This window comes from Ursus americanus, chromosome 25 (assembly GCF_024610735.1).
Source record: "Ursus americanus isolate L20-20 chromosome 25, mUrsAme1.1.p, whole genome shotgun sequence".
NCBI lineage: Eukaryota > Metazoa > Chordata > Mammalia > Carnivora > Ursidae > Ursus > Ursus americanus.
Window position 1 is genome coordinate 1263354 of NC_142151.1, and position 26653 is coordinate 1290006.

The window sequence follows — 26653 nt, forward strand, 5'->3', positions numbered from 1 at the left end:
CTTCCTTTTCAGTCTTGGTACTTTATAAGTTTCCAGGAAGGCATCCATTTCTTCCAGGTTGTTTAATTTGGGCATAAAGCTGTTGATACACGTTTCTAATGATCCTTCCTATTTCGTTGGGGTTGGATGTAACCTTTCCCTTTTCATTCATAATTTTGTCAATTTGCGTCCTCCCTCTATTCTTTTGAATAAGTCTTGCCAGTGGCTGATCGAGTTTATTTATTCTTTCAAGGAACCAGCTTCTAGTTCTGTTGATCTGCTCTACTGTGCTCCTGGTTTCTAATTCATTGATCTCTGCTCTAATCTTGATCAACTGCTTTCTTGTGTGTGGATTAGGCCTATTCATCTATTCCTGTTCCAGCTTCTTGAGGTGAGAATATAAAAACTGCATTTTAGATTTTTCTATTCTTTTGAGTGAGGCTTTGATGGCTATATATTTTCCCCTTAGGACTGCCTTTGTAGTATCCCATAGGTTTTGGACCATTGTGTTTTCATTGTCATTGGTCTCCATAAATTGTTTAAATTGATTTTGATTTCCTGATTTATCCAATCATTCTTGAGCAGGATGGTTCTTCTTTCCAAGTGTTTGAGTTTCTTCCAAATTCCCTTGTGATTGAGTTCTAATTTCAAAGCATTGTGGTTGAGAATATGCAGGGGATAATTTCAATCTTTTGGTATCAGTTGAGACCTGTTTTGTGACCCAGCATATGATGTATTCTGGAGAACGTTCCATACTCGTTAGAAAAGAATAAGTATTCTTTTGTTCTGGAGTATAGTGTTCTATATATATCAATGAGGTCCATCTGGTCTAGTATGGCATTCAAATCTCGTTTCTTTGTTGATTTTCTGCTTAGGTGATCTGTCTATTGCTGATAGTGGAGTGTTGAGGTCCCCTACTATTAACATATTTTTATCTATATGTCTCTTTATTCTGGTTAAGAGTTGGCTTGTGTATCTTGCTGCTCCCCTGTTGGGGGCATATATATTTATAATTGTCATATCCACTTGTTGGATACATCCTTTAAGAATAATATAGTGCCCTTCTGTATCTCTAACTATAGTCTTTAGTTTAAAATCCAATCTATCTGATATGAGAATTGCTACCCCAGCTTTCTTTTGAGGTCCATTGGCATGAAAGATGGTATTCGATCCCTTTACTTTCAGTCTGGATGTATCTTTAGGTTCAAAATGAGTCTCTTGTAGACAGCAAATGGATGGGTCATGTCTTTTTATCCAATCTGCAACCCTGTGGCATTTATGGGCGCATTTAGGCCATTCACATTGAGACTGATTATTGAGAGATATGATTTTAATGATGCCATGTTGCCTGTAAAGTCTTTCTTTCTGTGATTGTCACCTTCTGTTCTGTATCACTCTTGGGGCCTTTTTACTTTTATAGAACCCCCCTTAATATCTCCTGTAGGGCTGGTTTTGTGGTTACGAAATTGGTCAGTTTCTGCTAGTCTTGGAAGGTCCTTATCTCTCCATCAATTCTGAATGACAGCCTTGCTGGATAAAGAATCCTTGGCTGCATATTTTTCTAGGATAGAGTTTTAAAAATACCCTGCCAACCCTTCCTCTCTTTCCAGTTCTGTGTAGACAGGTCTGGCATTATTCTGATATTTTTGCCTCTGTACATGAGAAATCTTTTTGCTCTGGCCAATTTTGATACTGTATCCTTGGATCTAATATTTGCGAATTGCACTATGACGAGACGTGGTGTAGGTCTGTTGTCATTGACCTTGGGAGGCGTCCTCTCTGCCTCTTATACATGAATGCTTGTTTCCTTTGCCAGATTAGGGAATTTTTCAGCTACAATGTGTTCAAATATCTCTTCTAAACCTCTCTCTTTCTCCACCCCCTCGGGGATGCCAATGATTCTGACATTGTAATGTTTCATTGAGTCAGTAATCTCCTGTAATCTACGTTCTTGAGATTGGATTTTTTTGAGCCAAGTTTCTGTTTTAGCTTTCTCTTCTACCATCCCATCCTCCAATTCACTAATTCATTCTTCTGCCTCATTTACCCTGGCCGTCAGAGCATCTAGTTTTGACTGCATTTGATTCACAGCATTTTTAATTTCGGCCAAATTCGCTCCCATTTCTGCCCTTAGAGATTCTATATTCTCGTTAATATTTTTGTTAATACTTTTTTCAAGTCTACACATCATCTTGTCCATTGTTACTCTGAACTCCATTTCTGATAATTTTGTTATGTCCATATCCATTAGTTCTGTGGCAGAGGCCACAGCCTCATTATATTTTCTTTGCTGGGAGGGATTTTTCCTCGTCAACATTCTGATGAGATGAGGAGAGGTTGTGGGGTTGCCCAGAGCCCAAATTCTTGACCAGGACCCAGGCAGTGTGCACTTGTTTTATAGGGACCTTAGGAATGTGGGCTTCTCGATTTTTCAGCCTGCCTTCTGGGTGAGGGTCCTGCCGCACTGATATTCAAGCAACCCTGTTTGGGTAGAGTCGCCCTGTCCCGTGAGGGGGGATGGTGATGGGCACAATGTGAGCTGGTATTTCTGGGCTTTTGTTCTCTGGTGGCTTTCCCTGGCGGTTTTCTGTGACTCTTCTGAGAGTCAGAACAGCAGCGGCCATATCCTAGCCTCTGTCTCAGAAGAGAAAGATCGCAGTCTGCTCTCCACTGAGCTCTCATGGCCTCTTTTACTGTTTCTGTCGGTGCTGTCAAAAACCCTGCAGTGTCCTGGGTTGTGCGCCCCACAGCCGGTGCCCCCCCACTTCCAGGGCTGGCATGTCTCTGTCCTTTGTGCTTCTAACACTGCCAGCCACCCCCAGTTCCCACGCACGCTCCCGAGCTCTCTGTTTCAGTGTGGTTCGGGCGCTCTGGAGTGCCGGTTTTCAGTCTGATCACACGCACGCTCCCAAGCTCCCATTATCAGTCCAGTTCCACTGAGCCCTCCAGAGCTCTGGTTTTCAGTCAGGTCGCACGCGCATGCTCCCAAGCTCTCGGTTTCAGTCTAGTTCGAATGTGTGCTCCGGAGCTCCGGTTTTAAGTTTGGATGCATGCACGCTCCCAAGGTCCCGGTTTTAGTTCGGTTCCAGTGAGCACTCCAGGGCTCTGTTTTTTCCATCTGGTCACGTGAATTCCCGGGCTCACAGTCTCAGTCTGCTTTCTCACGGGTGCCAGTCCTTGAGTCTGGCCTACTCCCTAGTGCAAGTAGCTACTGCTTCCTGGTGCCTGAGTGCATCGGCTCCCTCCCCCTTCCGCTTATCTTCTGATATCTGTGCGTGGATTCATAGCTCCCCACTTTGTACCTCAATACTCAGCTCTGGAGATGTTCATTTGTAGGGATTCATATGTATCTTCTTGCATCTCAGGCTGATTCCATGGGTTTTCAGGATGGTCTGGTACATATCCAACTTGACTCAGGGGACCAGGTGAAAAAGGGGACCCCTACTCCTCTCCCATCTTTTTTCTTCCTACATCAAAGTTTTAAAACAACAACAAAATAAAAAACACAACAACCCAAGAGCAGCAGCGGCAAAACTCGTTGCGGGCTAGCTCTGGCCTGTGAACCACTATTTCACAGTTTCATTTGAGAGGAACCTCCTGGGACAAGTCTGGAAGCCAGGGCAGGGGCTGAGATAGTTGGGAGCCCAGGCAGGAGGAAGACGCTGTGCATGGCTGTGTGTTCCCAGGTGAATTCTATCAAACATTTAAAGAAGAAATCCTACCTATTCTTCCACTTTAAAAAAAATAGAAATGGAAGGAAAACTTCCAAACTCACTATAAGAGCCAACATTACCTTGCTCCCCAAACCAGAAAAAGGCCCCATCAAAAAGGAGAATTACAGACCTGATGAACATGGATGCATAAATTCTCACCAAGATACTAGCAAATAGGATCCAACAGTACATTCAAAGAATCATTTACCAGGACCAAGTGGGATTTATTCCTGGGCTGCAAGGAATATCTACAAATCAGTCAATGTGATACACCACATTAATATAAGAAAGGACAAGAATCATATGATTCTCTCAACTGATGCAGAAAATGCATCTGACAAAATACTGTATCTTTTCTTGATTAAAACTCTCCATAGGGTAGGGATAAAAAGAACATGGACGGCACTGGAGGAGATAATGCTAAGTGAAATAAGTCAAGCAGAGAAATACAATTATCGTATGATTTCTCTCATCTATGGAACATAAGAACTAGGAAGATCGGTGGGGGAAGAAAGGGATAAAGAAAGGGGGGTAATCAGAAGGGGGAATGAAGCATGAGAGACTATGGACTCTGAGAAACAAACTGAGGGCTTCAGAGGGGAGGCGGGTGGGGGAATGGGATGGACTGGTGATGGGTAGTAAGGAGGGCACGTATTGCATGGTGCACTGGGTGTTATACACAACTAATGAAGCATCGAGCTTTACATCGGGAACCAGGGATGTACTGTATGGTGACTAACATAACATAATAAAAACAATTTAAAAAAAAGGAACAGACCTCAATATAATAAAAGCCAGACACAAAAAGCACACAGTGAAAATCGTTCTCAATGGGGAAAGACTGAGAGCTTTCCCCCTAAGGTCATGAACAAGACAGGGACAGAACACTCTCACCACTGTCGTTCAACATAATACTCAAATCAATCAGACAACAAAAACAAATAAAAAGCATCTAAATTGGCAAAGAAGTCAAACTTTCACTCTTCATAGATGACATGATACTCTATGTGGAAAACCCAAAAGACTTCACAAAAAAACTGATAGAACTGATTATAGGAATTCAGCAAAGTGGCAAAATATAAAATCATTGCACAAAAGTGCATTTCTATACACTAACAGGCAGAATAAAGGGGAAACAAAGGAACTGATCCCATTTACAATTTCACCAAAACCCTAAGATACTTCGGGAAGAACTAACTAAAGAGGTAAAGGATCTGTACTCTGAAAAGTATAGAACACTCATGAAAGAAATTGAGGAAGACACAAAGAGATGGAAAAATATTTTGTGCTCATTGATTGGAAGAACAAATATTGTTAAAATGTTTATGCTACCCAGAGAAATCTATCCATTCAATGCAAACCCTATCAAAATACCATCAACATTTTTCACAGTATTGGAGGAAATCATCTTAAAATTTGTATTGAACCAGAAAAGACCCCGAATAGCCAGAGGAATATTGAAAAAGGAAACCAAAGCTGGGGGCATCACCATGCCTGACTTCAAACTATATTACAAAGCCGTGATCACCAAGACAGCATTGTACTGGCACAAAAACAGACCTATAGATCAATAGAACAGAATAGAGAACCCAGAAATGGACCCTCAACCCTCTATGCTCAACTAATCTTTGACAAAGCAGGAAAGAATACCCAATGGAAAAAAGACAGTCTCTTCAACAAATGGTCCTGGGAACACTGGACAGCCACATGCAGAAGAATGGAACTGGATCGTTTTCTTATGCCATGCACAAATATAAACTCAAAATGGATGAAAGACCTCAATGTGAGACAGGAATCCATCAAAATCCTAGAGGAGAATATAGGCAATAACCTCTTCGACATTGGCCACAGCAACTTCTTTTGAGACACATCTCTAAAGGCAAGGGAAACAAAAGCAAAAATGAACTACTGGGACTTCATCAAGATAAGAAAATTTCTGCACAGCAAAGGAAACAGTCAACAAAACTAAGAGGCAACCCATGACATGGGAGAAAATATTTGCAAACGACATTACAGATAAAGGCTGGTATCCAAGATCTAGAAAGAACTTCTCAAACTCAACACCCCCAAAACAAACAATCCAGTCAAAAAATGGACAAAAGAAATGAACATACACTTCTCCAAAGAAGACATGAAACGGCTAACAGACACATGAAAAAATGTTCAATATCACTAGCCATCAGGGAAATACAAATCAAAACCACAATGAGATACCACCTTACACCAGTTAGAATGGCAAAAATTAACAAGACAGGAAACAACAAATGTCGGTGAGGATGTGGAGAAAGGGGAATCCTCTTCCACTGCTGGTGGGAATGCAAGCTGGTACAGCCACTCAGGAAAACAGTATGGAGTTTCCTGAAGATGATAAAAATAGAGCTACCCCATGTCCCAGCAATTGCACTGCTGGGTATTTGCCCCCAAAGATACAGATGTAGTGAAAAGAAGGGACACATGCACCCCAATGTTTATAACAGCAATGTCCACAATAGCCAGACTGTGGAAGGAGCTGAGGTGCCCTTCAACAGATGAATGGATAAAGAAGATGTGATCCATTTATACAATGGAATATTACTCAGCCTTCAGAAAGGATGAATACCCACCATTTGCATTGACATGGATGGACCTGGAGGGGATTATGCTGAGTGAAATAAGTCAAACAGAGAAAGACAATTATCATATGGTTTCAGTCATATGCGGAACATATGGTATTCCATGGAGGAATATAGGGGAAGTGAGGGAAAACTGAACGGGGAGAAATCAGAGAGGGAGATGAACCATGAGAGACTATGGACTCTGGGAAACAATCTGAGAGTTTCAGAAGGGTGGGGGGTGGGGGGACGGGGTAGCTGGGTGATGGGTATTAAGGGAGGCACATGTTGTGATAACACTGGGTGTTATATGCAACTAATGAATCACTGAACACCACATAAATAACTAATGGTGTACTATACAGTGGCTAACTGAACATAATAAAAAAAAGATAATAAAATAAAATAAATTTAAAAACCTTCATCCTGGGGTACCTGGGTGGCTCAGTCAGTTAAGTGTCTGCCTTCAGCTCAGGCCATGATCCCAGTGTTCTGGGATCAAGCCCCACATCTGGCTCCCTGCTCAGTGAGGAGTCTGCTTCTCCCTCTGCCTGCTGCTCCCCATGCTTGTGCTCTCTCTCTCAAATAAATTTTTTAAAAAATCTTCAAAAAAACCCTTCATCCAGTTTTTTTCTCTAGCTGCCCCTGTGTAGTTGTTGATTTTTAAAAATATATTTATAGCCATTTACTAAATGCAAGCCACTGTACCAAAGAAAAATAAAAGAATATTCCCTGATCCCAAATAGTTTATGGTCTAATATAAAAGAAAATGATATATGCAAACAATTACAAACAGGGTGGTCCTCGCTATAAAGTACATATGCTTAAAGTTCAGGGCAAGTATATGAGAGGCCCCTACAAATCTTCCAGCATCAATCAGTGAAGGCTTTACAGAGTAGGAAAAGCAGAGATATTAAAGTGTAAGTGGGAGTTTGCCTCACTAATAAATTAAGAGAGAGAAAAAGAGACCAGGAACTGCATGTGCAACCCATGGAGGCTAAGATGTTTGGGGAGCTGGTTATACTTTAGTATTATTGGCATCTAAATTATGAAAAATGCATGGTATGGTGAGACGTGTAATGAGAGATGAGGCTGAACAGTTAGTCACTGAAGAGTTATCCAAATACAAGTGGCAGCTGAATCCTTGAGTTTTATACAGCAATAAGAACCCTGCGTAAACTCATTGGGTTTCCATCACTCAAACACTTCCCTTACCAGCGGTAGTTATGATTTCCATAAGTACACTGGATGTCTTCCCAGGATACCTGGAAGTACATAAATAGATGAAGTGAAGCAACCAGCCGACATATGTTAAGCACCTGGAGAGTACAGGGTGCTTCAATTTACCCTCCCTCACTCAACCAGACAACCCCCCCCCCAGTACCTCTCAAGACCTGGATCATCTGGTGATAGGATGCCATGTTTATGAAGCCTCTTTTAGTACCCTGCTCCCTCTCTTTAAACTTGATCGTGCTTGGTTCTAACTTACATATATCTAACTCTTCTTGCTTCCCATAAATCTCCCACAGAGCATGAAGACACCAAAAAACCTAGACACTGAGCTAAGGGAACTCTCACAGGGTTATACACCAGATGGGGACTTCATGCAGAAAAGGACTTTAAGCAGAATCAGAACTATAAATAAAACAAACCAATGGTTGCCAGAGGGGAGGGGGGGATGGGCACAATGGGTGAAGGGGAGTGGAAGATACAGGCTTCCAGTTATGGAATGAATAAATCACATGAATAAAAGGCACAGCATAGGGCACCTGTGTTGCTCAGTCAGTTAAGCATTGGACTCTTGATTTCAGCTCAGGTCATGATCTCAGGGTCATGAGTTCAAGCCTCACATACGGGCTCTATGTGGAGTGTGCTTGGGATTCTTTCCCTATGCACCCCCCACTTGCTCTCTCTCTATCTCTTTTCTTAAAAAAAAAAAGGCACAGCATAAGGAATATATTCAGTGATACTGTGATAGCTTTGTACAGTGACAGATGGTAGCTACACTTGCAGTGAGCACAGCATAATGCATAAACTTGTTGAGTCACTATATACACCTGGAACTAATGTAACATTGTGTCAACTGTACTTGAATTTAAAAAAGCTTTTTATAAAGAAAAGGACTGTTTAAAGGCCCCCCACACAGAGAGAACCGGCTCACAATGTGTCCTGACCTTGGGGACCCATCTAGTCCTGGGCTCTAGAATTTATTAGAGGTGGCTAATCCAGGACAAGAGGAAATTTTGGACAATGTTCTCACCCAAGAAACATTGGAATCGTTGAAGCAGAACCATTTTCCATCCACAGAATTCTGGATATAGGCACAGTAATGACCAAAGTCAGCTGCTCCCACGTGGGCAACCACAGCAAAGAGCTCGTACTGTCTTCCAAGCTGGAAGAACATAAGGCACAAAATTATTATCCCTCCTTTTCTAACCATAGTCTAGAATAAAGAAACATTATTTCATCACATATTTATTTGGTGCCTACTCTGTGCCAGGCACTGTTCTTCAAGGGGGCTAGAAAATAGTCCTTGAACTCAAGAATCTCACAATTAATTAAGCCACAATTATAATGCCATGCCCCCCAAAAGGGGAAGGAATAATCATCTGAGAAAAGCTCCCCAGAGAAGACATGCTTGAATTGATCTTGAAGGATGAATAAGACTAGCAGACAAGTTCTAGGTAAGGGGTATACTCGAATGGACCCCAAAATTGTAAAGGCTTGGCAGCATAGCAGAACAGAGCAAGCTGAGGAAATGGGAGTCAGGGAGGGTGCTGGGAAGTCACAAGATGTGTGACTACAAAGGTCAAGTCAAGAATTAGAAATAGGTGTGCCTGGGTGGCTCAGTCGATTAAGTGTCTGCCTTTGGCTCAGGTCATGATCCCGGGGTCCTGGGATCAAGCCCCATGTCAGGCTCCCTGTGCCTGCTCTCCCTCTGCCCCTCCCCCTGCTCGTGCTTTCTCTCTCTCTCTCAAGAAAATAAATAAAATCTTTTTTAAAAAAGAATTATAGCTTCATTTTTATTATAGTTTCAAGTTTTTATTTAAATTCAAGTTATTTACACTGAAGGATATGGAGAAAGAATAGTAAATAAAGCCTAAACCAAGCAGGAGAAGAGAAATAATAAAGATTAGAGAAGAAATCAATGAAATAGAAACCAGAAGAACAGTTGAACAGATCAGTGAAACTAGAAGCTGGTTCTATGAAAGAATTAATAAGATTGATAAACCTCTGGCCAGACTTATCCAAAAGAAAGGAGAAAGGACCCAAAGTAATAAAATCATGAATAAAAGGGGAGAAATCACACCCAACACTAAGGAAATAGAGACAATTATTAGAACTTATTACCAGCAGCTATATGCCAACAAACTAGGCATCTGGAAGAAATGGATGCATTTCTGGAAACTTATAAACTACCAAGACTGAAACAAGAAGAAACAGTCAATCTGAACAGACGAATAGCCAGCAAGGAAATTGAAACAATAATCAAAAACCTCCCAAAAAACAAGAGTCCAGGGCCAGATGGTTTCCCAGGGGAATTCTACCAAACATTTAAAGAAGAAATCATACCTATTATGCTGCTCCAAAAATAAAAATGGAAGGAAAACGTCAAAACTTGTTCAACGAGGCCAGCGTTATCCTGATCCCCAAACCAAAGACCCCATCAAAAAGGAGAATTAGAATGGCAAAAACTGACAAGGCAAGAAACAACAATTGTTGGAGAGGATGTGGAGAAAGGGGATCCCTCCTACATTGTTGGTGGGAATGCAAGTTGGTACAGCCACTCTGGAAAACAGTGTGGAGGTCCCTTAAAAAGTGAAAAATTGAGCTACCCTGTGATCCAGCAATTGCACTACTGGGTATTTACCCCAAAGATACAGACGTAGTGAAGACAAGGGCCATATGCACCCCAATGTTCATAGCAGCATTGTCCACAATAGCTGAATTGTGGAAGGAGCTGAGATGCCCTTCAACAGATGACTGGATTAAGAAGATGTGGTCCATATATATAATGGAATATTACTCAGCTATCAGAAAGAATGATTTCTCAACATTTGCTGCAACATGGATGGCACTGGAGGAGAAAATGCTAAGTGAAATAAGTCAAGCAGAGAAAGACAATTATCATATGGTTTCTCTCATCTATGGAACATAAGAACTAGGAAGATTGGTAGGAGAAGAAAGGGATAAAGAAAGGGGGGGTAATCAGAAGGGGGAATGAAGCATGGGAGACTATGGACTATGAGAAACAAACTGAGGGCTTTAGAGGAGAGGGCGGTGGGGGAATGGGATAGACTGGTGATGGGTAGTAAGGAGGGCATGTATTGCATGGTGCACTGGGTGTTATACGCAACTGATGAATCATCGAGCCTTACATCAGAAACCGGGGATGTACTGTATGGTGACTAACATAATAAAAAAATTATTATAAAAAAAGGAGAATTACAGACCAATATTCCTGATGAAGACGGATGCCAAAACACTCACAAAGATCTTAGCCAATAGGATCCAACAGTACATTAAAAGGATTATTCACCGCGACCAGGTGGGGTTTATTCCTGGGATGCAAGGGTGGTTCAACATTCACAAATCAATCAACATGATCGATCAAATTAATGAAAGAAGAGACAAGAACCATATGATCCTCTCAGTTGATGCAGAAAAAGTATTTCACAAACTACAGCATCCTTTACTTATTAAAACTCTTCAAAGTATAGGGATGGAGGGAACATACCTCAACATCATAAAAGCCATCTATGAAAAGCCCACTGCACATATCATTCTCAATGGGAAAAAACTGAGACCTTTTCCCTTCAGGTCAGGAACACAACAAAGATGCCCACTGCCACCACTTGTTCAACATAGTACTAGAAGTCTTAGCCTCAGCAATCAGACCACAATAAATAAATAAATAAATAAATAAATAAATAAATAAATAAATAAAAGCATGCAAATGGGCAAAGAAGAAGTCAAACTCTCTCTCTCTTCACAGATGACTTGATATTTTACGTGGAAAACCCAAAAGACTCCACACCCAAATTAGTAGAACTCATACAGCATTTCAGCAATGTGGCAGCACACAAAATCAATGCACAGAAATCATTGGCACTTCTATACATTAACAATGTGACTGAAGAAAGAGAAATTAAGGAACCAATTCCATTTACAATGGCACCAAAAACCATGAGATACCTTGGAATAAACCTAACCAAAGAGGGAAAGGATCTATACCCTAGAAACCACGGAAGACTTATGAAGGAAACTGAAGAAGACACAAAGAGATGGAAAAACATTCCGTGCTCATGGGTTGGAAGAATAAACATGGTGAAAATGTCTGTGCTGCCCAGAGCAATCTATACATTCAATGCAATGCCTATCAGAATACCATCAACATTTTTCACAGTATTGGAGGAAATCATCTTAAAATTTGTATTGAACCAGAAAAGACCCCGAATAGCCAGAGGAATATTGAAAAAGGAAACCAAAGCTGGGGGCATCACCATGCCTGACTTCAAACTATATTACAAAGCCGTGATCACCAAGACAGCATTGTACTGGCACAAAAACAGACCTATAGATCAATAGAACAGAATAGAGAACCCAGAAATGGACCCTCAACCCTCTATGCTCAACTAATCTTTGACAAAGCAGGAAAGAATACCCAATGGAAAAAAGACAGTCTCTTCAACAAATGGTCCTGGGAACACTGGACAGCCACATGCAGAAGAATGGAACTGGATCGTTTTCTTATGCCATGCACAAATATAAACTCAAAATGGATGAAAGACCTCAATGTGAGACAGGAATCCATCAAAATCCTAGAGGAGAATATAGGCAATAACCTCTTCGACATTGGCCACAGCAACTTCTTTTGAGACACATCTCTAAAGGCAAGGGAAACAAAAGCAAAAATGAACTACTGGGACTTCATCAAGATAAGAAAATTTCTGCACAGCAAAGGAAACAGTCAACAAAACTAAGAGGCAACCCATGACATGGGAGAAAATATTTGCAAATGACATTACAGATAAAGGCTGGTATCCAAGATCTAGAAAGAACTTCTCAAACTCAACACCCCAAAAACAATCCAGTCAAAAAATGGACAAAAGAAATGAACATACACTTCTCCAAGTAGACATAAAACGGCTAACAGACACATGAAAAAATGTTCAACATCACTAGCAATCAGGGAAATACAAATCAAAACCACAATGAGATACCACCTTACACCAGTTAGAATGGCAAAAATTAACAAGACAGGAAACAACAAATGTCGGTGAGGATGTGGAGAAAGGGGAATCCTCTTCCACTGCTGGTGGGAATGCAAGCTGGTACAGCCACTCAGGAAAACAGTATGGAGTTTCCTGAAGATGATAAAAATAGAGCTACCCCATGTCCCAGCAATCGCACTGCTGGGTATTTACCCCCAAAGATACAGATGTAGTGAAAAGAAGGGACACATGCACCCCAATGTTCATAGCAGCAATGTCCACAATAGCCAAACTGTGGAAGGATCTGAGATGCCCTTTATGCAATGAATCCATAAAGAAGATGTGGGCCATCAGAAAGGATGAATACTGACCATTTGCATTGCCATGGACGAAACTGGAGAGGACTATGCCAAGTGAAATAAGTCAAGCAGAGAAAGAGAATTATCATGTTGTTTCACTTATACGTGGAACATAAGGAATAGTGCAGAGGACCACAGGGGAAGTGAGGGAAAACTGAAGGAGAAGAAATCAGAGAGGGAGATGAACCATGAGTCACTCTGGACTCCAGGAACCAAACTGAGGGTTAAAGAAGGTAGGGGCGTAGGTGATGCGGTAACTGGATAATGGATGTTGTGATGAGCACCGGATGTTATATGCAACTAAGGATCGGTGAATACTACATCAAAAACTAATGATGTACTGTATGTTAGCTAATTGAACATAATAAAAATTATAAAATTAAATAAAAAATAAATTTATTTTAGGGGAACCAGAAAGAGAGAGCTTGGAGGCACAGGCGGTCCGAGCTCCTCGGGGTGCATTCTGAGGAGCGAAGTGAGTGGTAGCTCAAGGAGAAGGAATTTGACTATGGCCAGGTTCCTGGATTAAAACAAACTAGAAAATGTGGGATAAAGGAAAATAAGAGAGAGACAGCCAGAGAGAGAGGGAACACAAGCAGGGCGAGTGGGAGAGGAAGAAGCAGGCTTCCCAGCAGAGCAGGGCCTGCTGTATAAAAAAAGGGCACACGGCCTGGGTCCCAGTCAATAATTTGGGCTCTGGACAACCCCGCAACCTCTCCTCATCAGAATGAGGAGAAGGAGAAGTTCCCCCCCACCACCAAAGAAAAGACAATGAGTCTGTGGCCTCTGCCACAGAACTGATGGATATGGATATAACCAAATTATCAGAAATGGAGTTCAGAGTAACAATGGTCAAGATGATGAGTAGACTTGAAAAAAGTACTAACGAAAATGTTAATGAGAATATAGAATCTCTGAGTGCAGAAATGAGAGCGAATCTGGCAGAAATTAAAAATTCTATGAGCCAAATGCAGTCAAAACTAGAGGCTGTGAGGGCCACAGTCAATGAGGCAGAAGAACGTATCAGCAAATTGGAGGACGGGTTAGTAGAAGAGAAAGCTAAAATAGAATCTGGACTCAAAAAAATCCACACTCAGGAATGTAGGTTGCAGGAGATTACTGACTCAATGAAACGATCCAATGTCAGAATCATCGGCATCCCCAAGGGGGTGGAGAAAAACAGGTCTAGAAGAGATATTTGAACAAATTGTAGCTGAAAACTTCCCTAATCTAGCGAGGGAAACAAACATTCGTGTCCAAGAGGCAGAGAGCTCAACCACGACAAACCTATGCCATGTCACGTCATAGTGAAATTCACAAATATTAGATCCAAGGATACATTGTTGAAAGCGGCCAGGGCAAAGAAATTTCTCATGTACCAAGACAAAGGTATCATAATTACGTCAGACCTGTCTACACAGACCTGAAATGAGAGAAAGGGTTGGGGGGACATATTTAAAGCTCTTTCAGAGAAAAACATGCAGCCAAGGATCCTCTATCCAGCAAGGCTGTCATTCAGAATTGATGGAGAAATAAAGACCTTCCAGAATTGCCTTCATTGACCAATTTCATAACCACGAAACCAGCCCTACAGGAGATATTAAGGGGGGTTTTATAAGTAAAAAGAACCCAAGAGTGATACAGAACAGAAAGTCACAGCCAGTACAAACAAAGACTTTACTGGCAACATGGCATCATTAAAATCATATCTCTCAGTACTCAGTCTTAATGTTAATGGCTTAAATTCTCCCATAAGACGCCACAGGGTTGCAGATTGGATATGGAGTACCATCTTTCACGCCAATGGACCTCAAAAGAAAGCTGGGGTAGCAATTCTCATATCAGATAAATTGGATTTTAAACTACAGACTACATAGCTAAATCGTGGAAGAAGCCGAAATGCCCTTCAACAGATGACTGGATTAAGAAGTTGTGGTCCATATATACAATGGAATATTACTCAGCTATCAGAAAGAATGAGTTCTCAACATTTGCTACAACATGGACGGCACTGGAGGAGATAATGCTAAGTGAAATAAGTCAAGCAGAGAAAGACAACTATCATATGATTTCTCTCTTCTATGGAACATAAGAACTAGGATGATCGGTAGGGGAAGAAAGGGATAAAGAAAGGGGGGTTATTCAGAGGGGGAATGAAACATGAGAGACTATGGACTATGAGAAACAAACTGAGGGCCTCAGAGGGGAGGGGGGTGGGGGAATGGGATAGGCTGGTGATAGGTAGTAGGGAGGGCACGTATTGCATGGTGCACTGGGTGGTGTACACAACTAATGAATCATCGAGCCTTACATCGGAAACCGGGGATGTACTGTGTGGTGACTAACATAATATAATAAAAAATCATTAAAAAAATAAAATAAAATAAATAAAAATAAATAAAAATAAAATAAACTACAGACTACAGTTAGAGACGCAGAAGGGCACTATATTATTCTTAAAGGAAGTATTCAACAAGTGGATATGACAATTATAAATATATATGCCCCCAACAGGGGAGCAGCAAGATACACAAGCCAACTCTTAACCAGAATAAAGAGACATATAAATAAAAATACATTAATAGTGGGGGACCTCAACACTCCACTATCAGAAATAGACAGAACACCCTGGCAAAAACTAAGTAAAGAATCAAAGGCTTTGAATGCCATACTCGACGAATTGGACCTCATAGATATATATAGAACACTACACCACAGAACCAAAGAATACTCATTCTATTCTAATGCCCATGGAACATTCTCAAGAATAGACCATGTTCTGGGTCACAACACAGGTCTCAACCGATACCAAAAGACTGAAATTATTCCCTGCATATTCTCAGACCACAACGCTCTGAAATTGGAACTCAACCACAAGGAAAAATTTGGAAGAAACTCAAACACTTGGAGACTAAGAACCATCCTGCTCAGGAATGACTCGATAAACCAGGAAATCAAAAATCAATTTAAACAATTTATGGAGACCAATGAGAATGAAAATACAACAGTCCAAAACCTATGGGATACTGCAAAGGCAGTCCTAAGGGGGAAATACATAGCTATCCAAGCCTCACTCAAAAGAATAGAAAAATCTAAAATGCAGTTTTTATATTCTCACCTCAAGAAGCTGGAACAGCATCACAGGGACAGGCCTAATCCACGCACAAGGAAGCAGTTGACTAAAATTAGAGCTGAAATCAATCAAGCAGAAACCAGAAGTACAGTAGAGCAGATCAACAGGACTAGAAGCTGGTTCTTTGAGAGAATCAATAAAACTGACATACCGCTGGGAAGACTTATCCAAAAGAAAAGAGAAAGGACCCAGATTATTAAAATTATGAATGAAAAAGGAGAAGTCACGACGAACACTATTGAAATTGGAAGGATTATTAGAAATTTGTATCAACAGCTATATGCCAATAAACTAAGCAATCTGGAAGAGATGGAATCCTTCCTGGAAACCTATAAACTACCAAGATTGAAACAGGAAGAAACTGATTTCTTAAACAGGCCAATTAATTATGAGAAAATTGAGTCAGTGACAAACAACCTTCCAAATAACAAAACTCCAGGCCCGGACGGTTTTCCTGGGAAATTCTACCAAACATTCAAAGAAGAAATAATACCTATTCTCCTAAAGCTATTTCAAAAAATAGAAACAGAAGGAAAGCTACCAAACTCATTCTATGAGGTCAATATTACCTTCATCCCCAACCAGGCAAAGACCCCCTCAAAAAGGAGAATTACAGACCGATTTCCCTAATGAATATGGATGCCAAAATCCTCAACAAGATACTTGCTAATAGAATCCAACAGTTCATTAAAAGGATTATCCATTGTGATCAAGTTGGATTCATACCTGGGATGCAAGTGTGGTTCAATATTCACAAATCCATCAGCGTGATACATCATATCAACAAGAAAAGACTCAGGAACCATATGATCCTCTCAATTGATGCTGAAAAAGCATTTGACAAAATACAGCATCCTTTCCTGATTAAAACCCTTCAGAGTGTAGGAATAGAAGGTACATTTCTCAATCTCATAAAAGCCATCTATGAAAAGTCTACAATGAATATCATTCTCAATGGGGAAAAGCTGGAAGCCTTTCCCTTAAGATCAGGAACACGACAAGGATGCCCACTCTCGCCACTATTATTCAACATAGTACTAGAAGCCCTTGCAACAGCAATCAGACGACAAAAAGGGATCAAAGGTATTCAAATCTCCAAAGAAGAAGTCAAACTGTCTGTCTTCGCAGATGATATGATACTCTATACGAAAAACCCAAAAGAAGCCACTCCAAACTATTAGAAGTTATAGAGCAATTCAGTAATGTGGCAGGATACAAAATCAATGCTCAGAAATCAGTTGCATTTCTGTACACGAATAACGAGATCAAAGAAAGAGAAATTAGGGAATCCATCCCATTTACAATAGCACCAAAAACCATACATTACCTTGGAATTAACTTAACCAGAGACGTAAAGGACCTATATTCTAGAAACTATAAATCACTCTTGAAAGACATTGAGGAAGACATAAAAAGATGGAAAGATATTCCATGCTCATGGATCAGAAGAATTAACATAGTTAAAATGTCCATGCTACCCAGAGCAATCTACACTTTCAATGCTATCCCGATCAAAGTACCGAGGACATTTTTCAAAGAATGGGAACAAATAGTCCTTAAATTTATATGGAAACAGAAAAGGCCCCGAATCGCCAAGGAACTGTTGAAAAGGAAAAACAAAGCTGGGGGCATCACAATGCCGGATTTCGAGCTGTACTACAAAGCTGTGATCACAAAGACAGCATGGTACTGGCACAAAAACAGACACATAGACCAATGGAACAGAATAGAGAGCCCAGAAATGGACCCTCAGCTCTTTGGGCAACTAATATTTGATAAAGCAGGAAAAAACATCCGGTGGAAAAAAGACAGTCTCTTCAATAAATGGTGCTGAGAAAATTGGACAGCTACATGGAAAAGAATGAATCTTGACCACTCTCTCACACCATACACAAAGATGAACTCCTAATATGCAGGACCTCGATGTGAGACAGGAATCCATCAAAATCCTAGAGGAGAACATAGGCAGCAACCTCTACGACATCGGCCACAGCAACCTTTTTAATGACACATCTCCAAAGGCAAGAGAAAGAAAAGATAAAATGAACTTGTGGGACTTCATCAAGATAAAAAGCTTCTGCACAGCCAAGGAAACAGTCAAAAAAACTAAGAGGCAGCCCACGGTATGGGAGAATATATTTGCAAATGACACTACAGATAAAAGACTGGTATCCAAGATCTACAAAGAACTTCTCAGACTATGGACTCTGGGAAACAAACTGAGGGCTTCAGAGGGGAGGGAGGTGGGGGAATGGGATAGGCTGGTGATGGGTGGTAAGGAGGGCACGTGTTGCATGGTGCACTGGGTGTTATACACAACTAATGAATCATCGAACTTTACATCAAAAACCAGGGATGTACTGTATGGTGACTAACACAATATAATAAAAAAACATTAAAAAAGAGAAAGGGGGCATAATCAGAAGGGGGAATGAAGCATGAGAGACTATGGACTCTAAGAAACAACTGAGGGCTTCAGAGGGGAGGGGGTTGAAATAAGGAAAACTCGACAGAAAATGAAAATCTTATGAAACGTACATACACTAAATAGATAAGAAACCATGTTCTATAGGAGCTATTATATTATTAGGCTTCCATTTTTATTTTTTATTTTTTTTCAATTTAAATTTTTGTATTATGTTCAGTTAGCCAACATCAGTAGTTTTTGATATAGTGAAAATTTTTTAACTTAAATTTATATATATATATCTCACACATCTTTACCCATTCATCTGTCAGTGGACATCTCGGCTCTTTCCATAGTGTGGCTGTTGTGGATATTGCTGCTGTAAACACTGAGGTGCAGGTGCCCCTTTGGATCACTATAATTGTGTCCTTGGGGTAAATACCTAGTAGTGCAATTGCTGGGCCATAAGGCAGCTCTATATTTAACTTTTTGGGGAACCTCCATACTGTCTTCCAGAGTGGCTGTACCCAGTTGCATTCCCACCAGCAGTGTCAGAGTGTTCCCCTTTCTCTGCATCCTCACCAACATCTGTTGTTTCCTGACTTGTTAATTTTAGCCATTCTGACTGGTGTGAGGTGGTATCTCATTGTGGTTTTGATTTGTATTTGCCTGATGGCAAGTGATGTGGAGCATTTTTTCATGTGTCTGTTGTAGGCCTCGTTTTTAAAATACCATGGTTCTAGAACATGAATAGTAAACTGACCACGAAAAACAGTCTATGTAAGGACATATATATGTGTAGCAATATAGAATTTACTAAATGTAGCATTTCAAACCTAAGAAAAGATATATGTATGTCAGATTTTTTCTCAGAATTTCCCAATGAGCTATTAGCTCCAGATAATTGAATTCAACTTTACTACGATTAAATTTGGCCCAATGAACTGGTTCTTTTGTTACTAACCTCAAAGTAGGCATAAGCTGTTTTAAGAGGAAAGTTAGGTTGGTACTATGTTTAGAACCCAAGATCTTGTGTTTATCTATGTATATATAAGTATTATATATCTTATTTAAGTGGAAGGTGCTGAATTATGGGTTCCTTCCCTTCCTCAGTGCTGTGAGTGATATGAATAAAGTCCAATACTTAGAAATAATGTATTTTGGATATTTTTTATTTAAATTCAATTAATTAACATATTATTAGTTTCAGAGGTAGAGTTCAGTGATTCATCAGTTGTATATAACACCTAGTGCTCATTACATTACATGCCCTCTTTAATGCCCATCACCCAGTTACCTCATCCCCCTACCCACATCCCCTCCAGCAACCCTTGGTTTACTTCCTATGGTTAAGAGTCTCTTAGGGTTTGTCTCCTTCTCTGATTATGTTTTGTTTTATTTTTCCCTCCCTTCCTCTACGCTCCTCTGTTTTGTTTCTTAAATTCTACATATGAGTGAAATCATATGATAATTCTTTCTCTGATTGACTTATTTCACTTAGTATAATACCCTCTAGTTCCATCCATATCGTTGCAAATAACAAGATTTCAAATTTTTTATAATAATTTTTTATTATGTTATGTTAGTCACCATACAGTACATCCCAAGTTTTTGATGTGAAGTTCCATGATTCATTATTGTGTATAACACCCAGTGTACCGTGCAATACATGCCCTCCTTAATACCCATCACCGGCCTATCCCAATCCCCCAAATTTTTTGATGGCTTAGTCATACTGCATTGGGTATATATATATAAAATATATATTTATATGCATATATTATATATATATAATATTATATATATACCACATCTTCTTTGTCCATTCATCTGACACCTGCATCCCAATGTTTACAGTAGGAATGTCTACAATAGCCAAACTATGGAAAGAGCCCAGATGTCCATCAACAGAAGCCTTTTGAATCTTAAAAGAAAAGCAACTACAAACAGCAAATGTTGGTCATAGTAGTATGGTAATAATAACCCATCATTGTTATTTAAGAACACACAGGTTTCCCTCATTTAAATACTTTTTAAAAAAATTAACGTTTCTTGAACATATGAGTATGTTCACATCATGAATCACACCAAGCAGCTGCTGGTGAGTTTTCCTCCCTTTGTGTGCCGCAAGCACGGCCAGCAAAGGCCATGATTTATGAGACAGTATAATGACACAGATGAGATGACCAAAAGTGCTATATCTGATGAGTGGGTGACTTCAAGTACCTTAGGCGAGGAGAGGCAAAATCAAGCAGACAAGGGGTCTGAAGAGATGGAGGATGGAAGGGAATTAAGGAGCTTCTCACCTGTTCCTCGGCATTGCAGAGGTCTTCCTCAGTCAGAAGGACCTGACTTAAGTCCAAGCTCTGGGGGAAATAGAGTGAGTGGCAGATCTTTTCTGTCTGAGAATTCCTGATGGAGAACCGCAAGAGGTGGATTGTCAAGGTCTGGGGCAAATGGGTCAGCTTCAAGACCTGAAAAAGCAAAATTACTATGGAGATAAGTCCTAGGGCACTTGAAATGGGTAGATTTAGAGAAATACCAGGGCCAATGGTGTGTTCTTCTTCCCCAAAAAGGATCAGAATTATATAATACAGAATTAAGGGCTCCTATCTGCTGAATCTGTTGAGCTCTCCACAGAAGGCATGAGCAGTCCTAGGGTTATGCACAGGAACCAGAGCCCAGGGGAATTACAGAGTCTACTCTAGATAGCTGGTCTAACCCATGGAAAACTTCCTGCTGCTCTTGGACCTTCTCTTACCTTTTTTTTAAAGATTATTTTTTGTCAGAGAGAAATAGCACAAGCAGCAGGAGCAGCAGGCAAAGGGAGTTCTGAGCAGAGTGAGCAGCAGGCAAGGGAGAAGCAGACTCCCCACTGGGCAGGGAGCCCGATGTGGGACTCAATCCCAGCACCCCAGGATCATGACCTGAGCGAAGGCAAATGCTTAACTGACTGAGCCACCCAGAAGTCCCTTCTCTTATCTCTTAAAATCTCAGTGATGGGCCTCTGAAAGTCAGAAGCCCCAGATCCGATACTAGCCTGATACGGATTCCCTCCCTCAACCAACACACAGTACCCTCAAGGCCTCTATGAAGACTCTATCAGGAAACCCGCTAAAGGCAACCCCAAACTAGGGAAGCTTCTGGTTTCAGAGAGTGAGTACCTGTTTCCCACAAGTCTTCTTCCCACATTTCTCACAGAAGCATTTGCTTTTGCCTGATAACTCCCTGGGCTGGAAGAAACATCGAAGGGCATCCTCCTGTGTCAGGAGACCAAAGAAAAAGCAGAGTTAGTATTTACCACCCTACAGATGAGGATTTAAGTTTTCCTTCTGGTTCTCTCCATGTCCCCCCTGAACATCTGGCCCAGTGTGGTGCATGTGGCAGGATCTCCAAAAGTACCTACTGACTGGAAGGAAAAAACAGGAGGGAGCACTTGTTAAGGTAGCAGTGTGAGGAAAGGAAGTAAAAGGAAACTTTTTTTTTCATCAAATCAAAGGAGAAACTTAGAACTGTTCAAAGGAAATAGAAATAACTTTTTAAAAGGCAAAGGTGGATTAAAGAAGCAAAGGCACATTGGCAGCACTGGGTTTATGGGAATAGCAAATTCACCAAAAGAAATCCCTCACCAGTGTTTTCAGGGGTTTTGAGTCCATATCAAAAAGAGGAAGGGGGAGGGTCAACATGCTACTGTTTCTGCTCCTCTCCACAGTACATTCAAGGCAAACCAAGGACTCCATCACCTGGATTGTATACAGGGCCTGCAGCCTCTCTACCTGTAAGAGAAAGGAGGTGAGACGAAAGAAGGGTACAAAGCCATAAACAAAACAGGTCAAGTCAATTTCCAGAAATTGTAGCCACCAGACAGAAGCTCCAAAAATGGTAGCCACTGATGCTCTTTGATCTTCAAAAAAGGTCCAAAATAGTAACAGTAATAATATTCTGGAATTGTGATAAAACATTTTATGCAGATTGGTCTTTTAATCCCTTTTTATATTATATTACAGATTGCTGAATGAGCTAAATGAGCAGCGTCTTAAACTTCTGTGTTCTCTGGTTCTAGGATCTTACCAAGTCCACATCTGTGATTTGGTCCTTAATTAGGTTCCAGACTGTGAGGTAGAGTTGAGCAGCATCATGCTGGACAAACACTGGACAGAGAGAACAGTAACAGCCTGATCAGCGAGGTCACCAGGGACTTTTCTCATGCATACCCTTGTGCCTTAGTTACCTAGATGTACACGAACACTCATCACTTGGTTCACTTGTAGCCTTCACCATCACCACCCCCCCTGCTTTAGTTAGGCACTAAAAATGAAAAATAAGCTTGTTATTTATTTTTGACAACTCCTCTTAAAACTTAAAATCCAGTCCGACTGCATCACAGAAGTTTCCTTTCCTCTGACTGGCCACCCACGCCTACTGGCCTCTACTGGGGGACCCGGCCAGATAAAACCAATGTTCAATAGTGGATTCTCTCCTATTTCCAAGCCAAGCCAACACCTTAATTAGATTCTAATGGCCATTCATTTCTCTGTACTTTTATTTAATTTCTTTTTCATTCCCCAGAAATTGAGCAGTTTCCCAATACTCAAATCTGACCCAGGTCTTCCCCAAAAGTATCTAGGAGAACAAGAAAGGAAAGAACCATCTTAGTGTTAGATGATGCTGATTAAGAGGAAACAGGAATTAAGCAGTAAATTCTCCATGTGTTATATAAGAAGCCTTAAAGACAGATATAAATGAACTTCTGTTCTTCAAAAGAAACCTAGGAATACAAAGAAAATAAAAAACACACTGAAGACTATTTTACAAAAGAATATATGTCTGCTAACATGCAAAGACATTGCAAGAAAAGGTAGTTATTGTAAATGTATTAAATATTCACGTCAGCTATCTCAACACCATTTTATTTCCTTCATGATAGTTACCACAATTTGTACTTAACATTTTTGGATTTAATTTTGTTTTGTTTTATTTTTGTTTTGGCCTGTCTCTTCTCTAGGTTGTAAGCTCCATGGAGGCAAAGACTCTATCAGTCTTATACCCTTATCTACAGAAATTGTTCCTGAGAAGACCCAGGTGTTAGTCTCACTAGACTTTAGATTACTTATCATAATTTGCTTAAAGAACTAAATAAAGCCATATCAAAATAACTAAAGTATGAAAACTGTCTCACCAAATACAGAATATCAATAAAGAATAAAATTATTTTAAAAATCCAAATAGAAATTCTTGAACTGAAGAATACAATAACAGAAATGAAGAGTTTTCAAGAGGTGGTAAATAACAGATTTAAGGTGGCAGAAAAAAAAGAATTATCAAACTTGAAAACAGGTCAATGAAATCATACAGACTGAGGAATGAAAAGAAAAATGAGGGGCGCCTGGGTGGCACAGCGGTTAAGCGTCTGCCTTCGACTCAGGGCGTGATCCTGGCGTTATGGGATCGAGTCCCACATCAGGCTCCTCCGCTATGAGCCTGCTTCTTCCTCTCCCACTCCCCCTGCTTGTGTTCCCTCTCTCGCTGGCTGTCTCTATCTCTGTCGAATAAATAAATAAAATCTTTAAAAAAAAAAAAAAAGAAAAGAAAAATGAATGAGGACAAATGCACAGAGCATCCAATGGGCTCAGTGATGAATTTTACCAAACATTTACGGAAGAAATTATACCAGCTCTCAAAAAACTCTTCATAAGATAGAAACAGGGGAACTCATTCTATAAGATCGCCATTATCCTAATACAAAAAACAGACAAAGACATTACAAGAAAACTACAGATCAATATCTCTCATGAACATAGATGCAAAAATCCACAAGAAATTATTAGCAAATAGAATCCAACAAAATATAAAAAGAATTATATACAACAACCAAGAGAGATTTAACCCCAGGTATGCAAGACTAGCTCAACATCTGAAAACTAATTAATGTAATCCATCATATCAATACCCTAAAAACAAAATTCAAATGATTATGTTAATAGATGCCCAAAAAGCATCTGACAAAATCCAACATTTATTCATGATAAAAACTCTCAGCCAACTAGTAACTGAGAGGAACTTCCTAAGTTTGATAAGATCAGGACAAAGACAAGAATGTCCCTTATCACCACTCTTTTTCAATGTGCTATTGGAAGTCCTAGCTAATGCAGTAAGACAAGGAGAGGAAATGAAAGGTAAATTGAGAAGGAGGAGTTAAGATGGCAGACGAGTAGGGGACCCCTGTTTCAGCCGGTCCCCTGAGTCGAGTTGGATAGGTACGAGACCAGCCTGAACATCCACAGAATCAGCCTGAGACGCAGGAAGATACAAATGAACATCTCCAGTGCTGAGTATTGAGGTACGAAGTGGGGAGCCGTGAAACCGCGCACAGATATCAGAAGATAAACGGAAGGGGGAGGGAGCTGCTGCGTTCGGGCGCCAGGAAGCGGTAGCCACTTGCACGGAGGAGCGGGTGAACTCGCGGACCAGCACCCGCGAGAGAGCAGACTGAGACCGTGAGCCGGGTACATGTGCCACCAGACTGAGGGCCGGAGCTTCGGAGCACATGGGGGGCGGCTGGCGGCTGGCGGTGTAGAAACACAAAGGACAGAGATGTGCTGGCCCTGGAAGTGAGGGCTGTGATGCCGGCTATGGGGCACACATCCAGGGACGCTACAGGGTTGAGCAGCACCAACAGAATCAGAGTTAAAGTGACCAGAACATCAGTGGAGAACGGTCCACAATCCCTCTGTTCTGTGACAGAGGCTGAGATTCGGCCCCTGCTGCTCTGACTCTCAGAAGAGGCACAGCAAACCGCCAGGGAAAGCCGCCAGAGAACAAAAGCCTGGAAATACCGGCTCACAGTGTGCCCATCCCCATCCCCCCTCGCAGGGGTCACGGAGACTCTACCCAAAAAGGGTTGCCTGAGTATCGGCGCGGCAGGCCCCTCCCCCAGAAGGCAGGCTGAAAAATCAAGAAGACCACATCCCTAAGATCCCTATAAAACAAGGGTGCATGGCCTGGATCCCGGTCAATAATTTGGGCTCTGGAAAACCCCACAACCTCTCCTCATCAGAATGAGGAGAAGGAGAAGTCCCCTCCCCCAGCAAAGAAAAGACAATGAGTCTGTGGCCTCTGCCACAGAAAAAATGGATATGGATATAACCAAATTATCAGAAATGGAATTCAGAGTAACAATGGTCAAGATGATGTGTAGACTTGAAAAAAGTATTAACGAAAATGTTAATGAGAAAATAGAATCTCTAAGGGCGAAAATGAGAGTAAATTTGGCAGAAATTAAAAATTCTATGAGCCAAATGCAGTCAAAACTAGAGGCTCTGACGGCCAGGGTCAAAGAGGCAAAAGAATGTATCAGTATATTGGAGGATGGGTTAGTAGAAGAAAAAGCTAAAATAGAATCTGGACACAAAAAAATCCACTCACAGGAATGTAGGTTACAGGAGATTATTGACTCAATGAAACGTTCCAATGTCAGAATCATCGGCATCCCAGAGGGGGTGGAGAAAAACAGAGGTCTACAAGAGATATTCGAACAAATTGTAGGTGAAAACTTCCCTAATCTAGCGAGGGAAACAAACATTCGTGTCCAAGAGGCAGAGAGGACCCCTCCCAAGCTCAACCACGACAAACCTACCACGTCACGTCATAGTGCATTTCACAAGTATTAGATCCAAGGATATAGTATTGAAAGCGGCCAGGGCAAAGAAGTTCCTCATGTACCAAGGCAAAGGTATCAGAATTACATCAGACCTATCTACACAGATCTGGAATGAGAGAAACGGTTGGGGGGGCATTTTTAAAGCTCTTTCAGAGGAAAACATGCAGCCAAGGATCCTTTATCCAGCAAGGCTGTCATTCAGAATTGATGGAGAAATAAAGACCTTCCAGAATCGCCAGTTGTTGACCAATTTTGAAACCACAAAACCAGCCCTACAGGAGATATTAAGGGGGGTTCTATAAAAGTAAAAAGGTCCCAAGAGTGATACAGAACAGAAAGTCACAACCTATAGAAACAAAGACTTTACAGGCAACATGGCATCATTAAAATCATATCTCTCAATAATCAGTCTCAATGTAAATGGCCTAAATGCTCCCATAAAACACCACAGGGTTGCACATTGGATAGAAAGACATGACCCATCCATTTGCTATCTACAAGAGACTCATTTTGAACCTAAAGATACATCCAGACTGAAAGTAAAGGGATTGAATACCATCTTTCATGCCAATGGACCTCAAAAGAAAGCTGGGGTA

General features: G+C 40.8%; 1 protein-coding gene across 3 annotated transcripts in view; it reads right to left on the reverse strand.

Annotated features, from left to right (window-relative positions):
* USP18 (ubiquitin specific peptidase 18) overlaps positions 1-26653 on the reverse strand; it is a 62801-nt gene that overhangs the window by 10006 nt on the left and 26142 nt on the right. For all 3 annotated transcript variants that reach the window (XM_045775409.2, XM_087855439.1, XM_087855440.1), the window contains 6 exons: positions 22469-22548; positions 22027-22173; positions 21562-21657; positions 20704-20871; positions 8544-8675; positions 7499-7548 (listed from right to left, as the gene is read on the reverse strand). In XM_045775409.2, coding sequence (XP_045631365.2) covers positions 7499-7548; positions 8544-8675; positions 20704-20871; positions 21562-21657; positions 22027-22173; positions 22469-22548 — 673 coding nt within the window. The remainder of the gene's footprint in view (positions 1-7498; positions 7549-8543; positions 8676-20703; positions 20872-21561; positions 21658-22026; positions 22174-22468; positions 22549-26653) is intronic.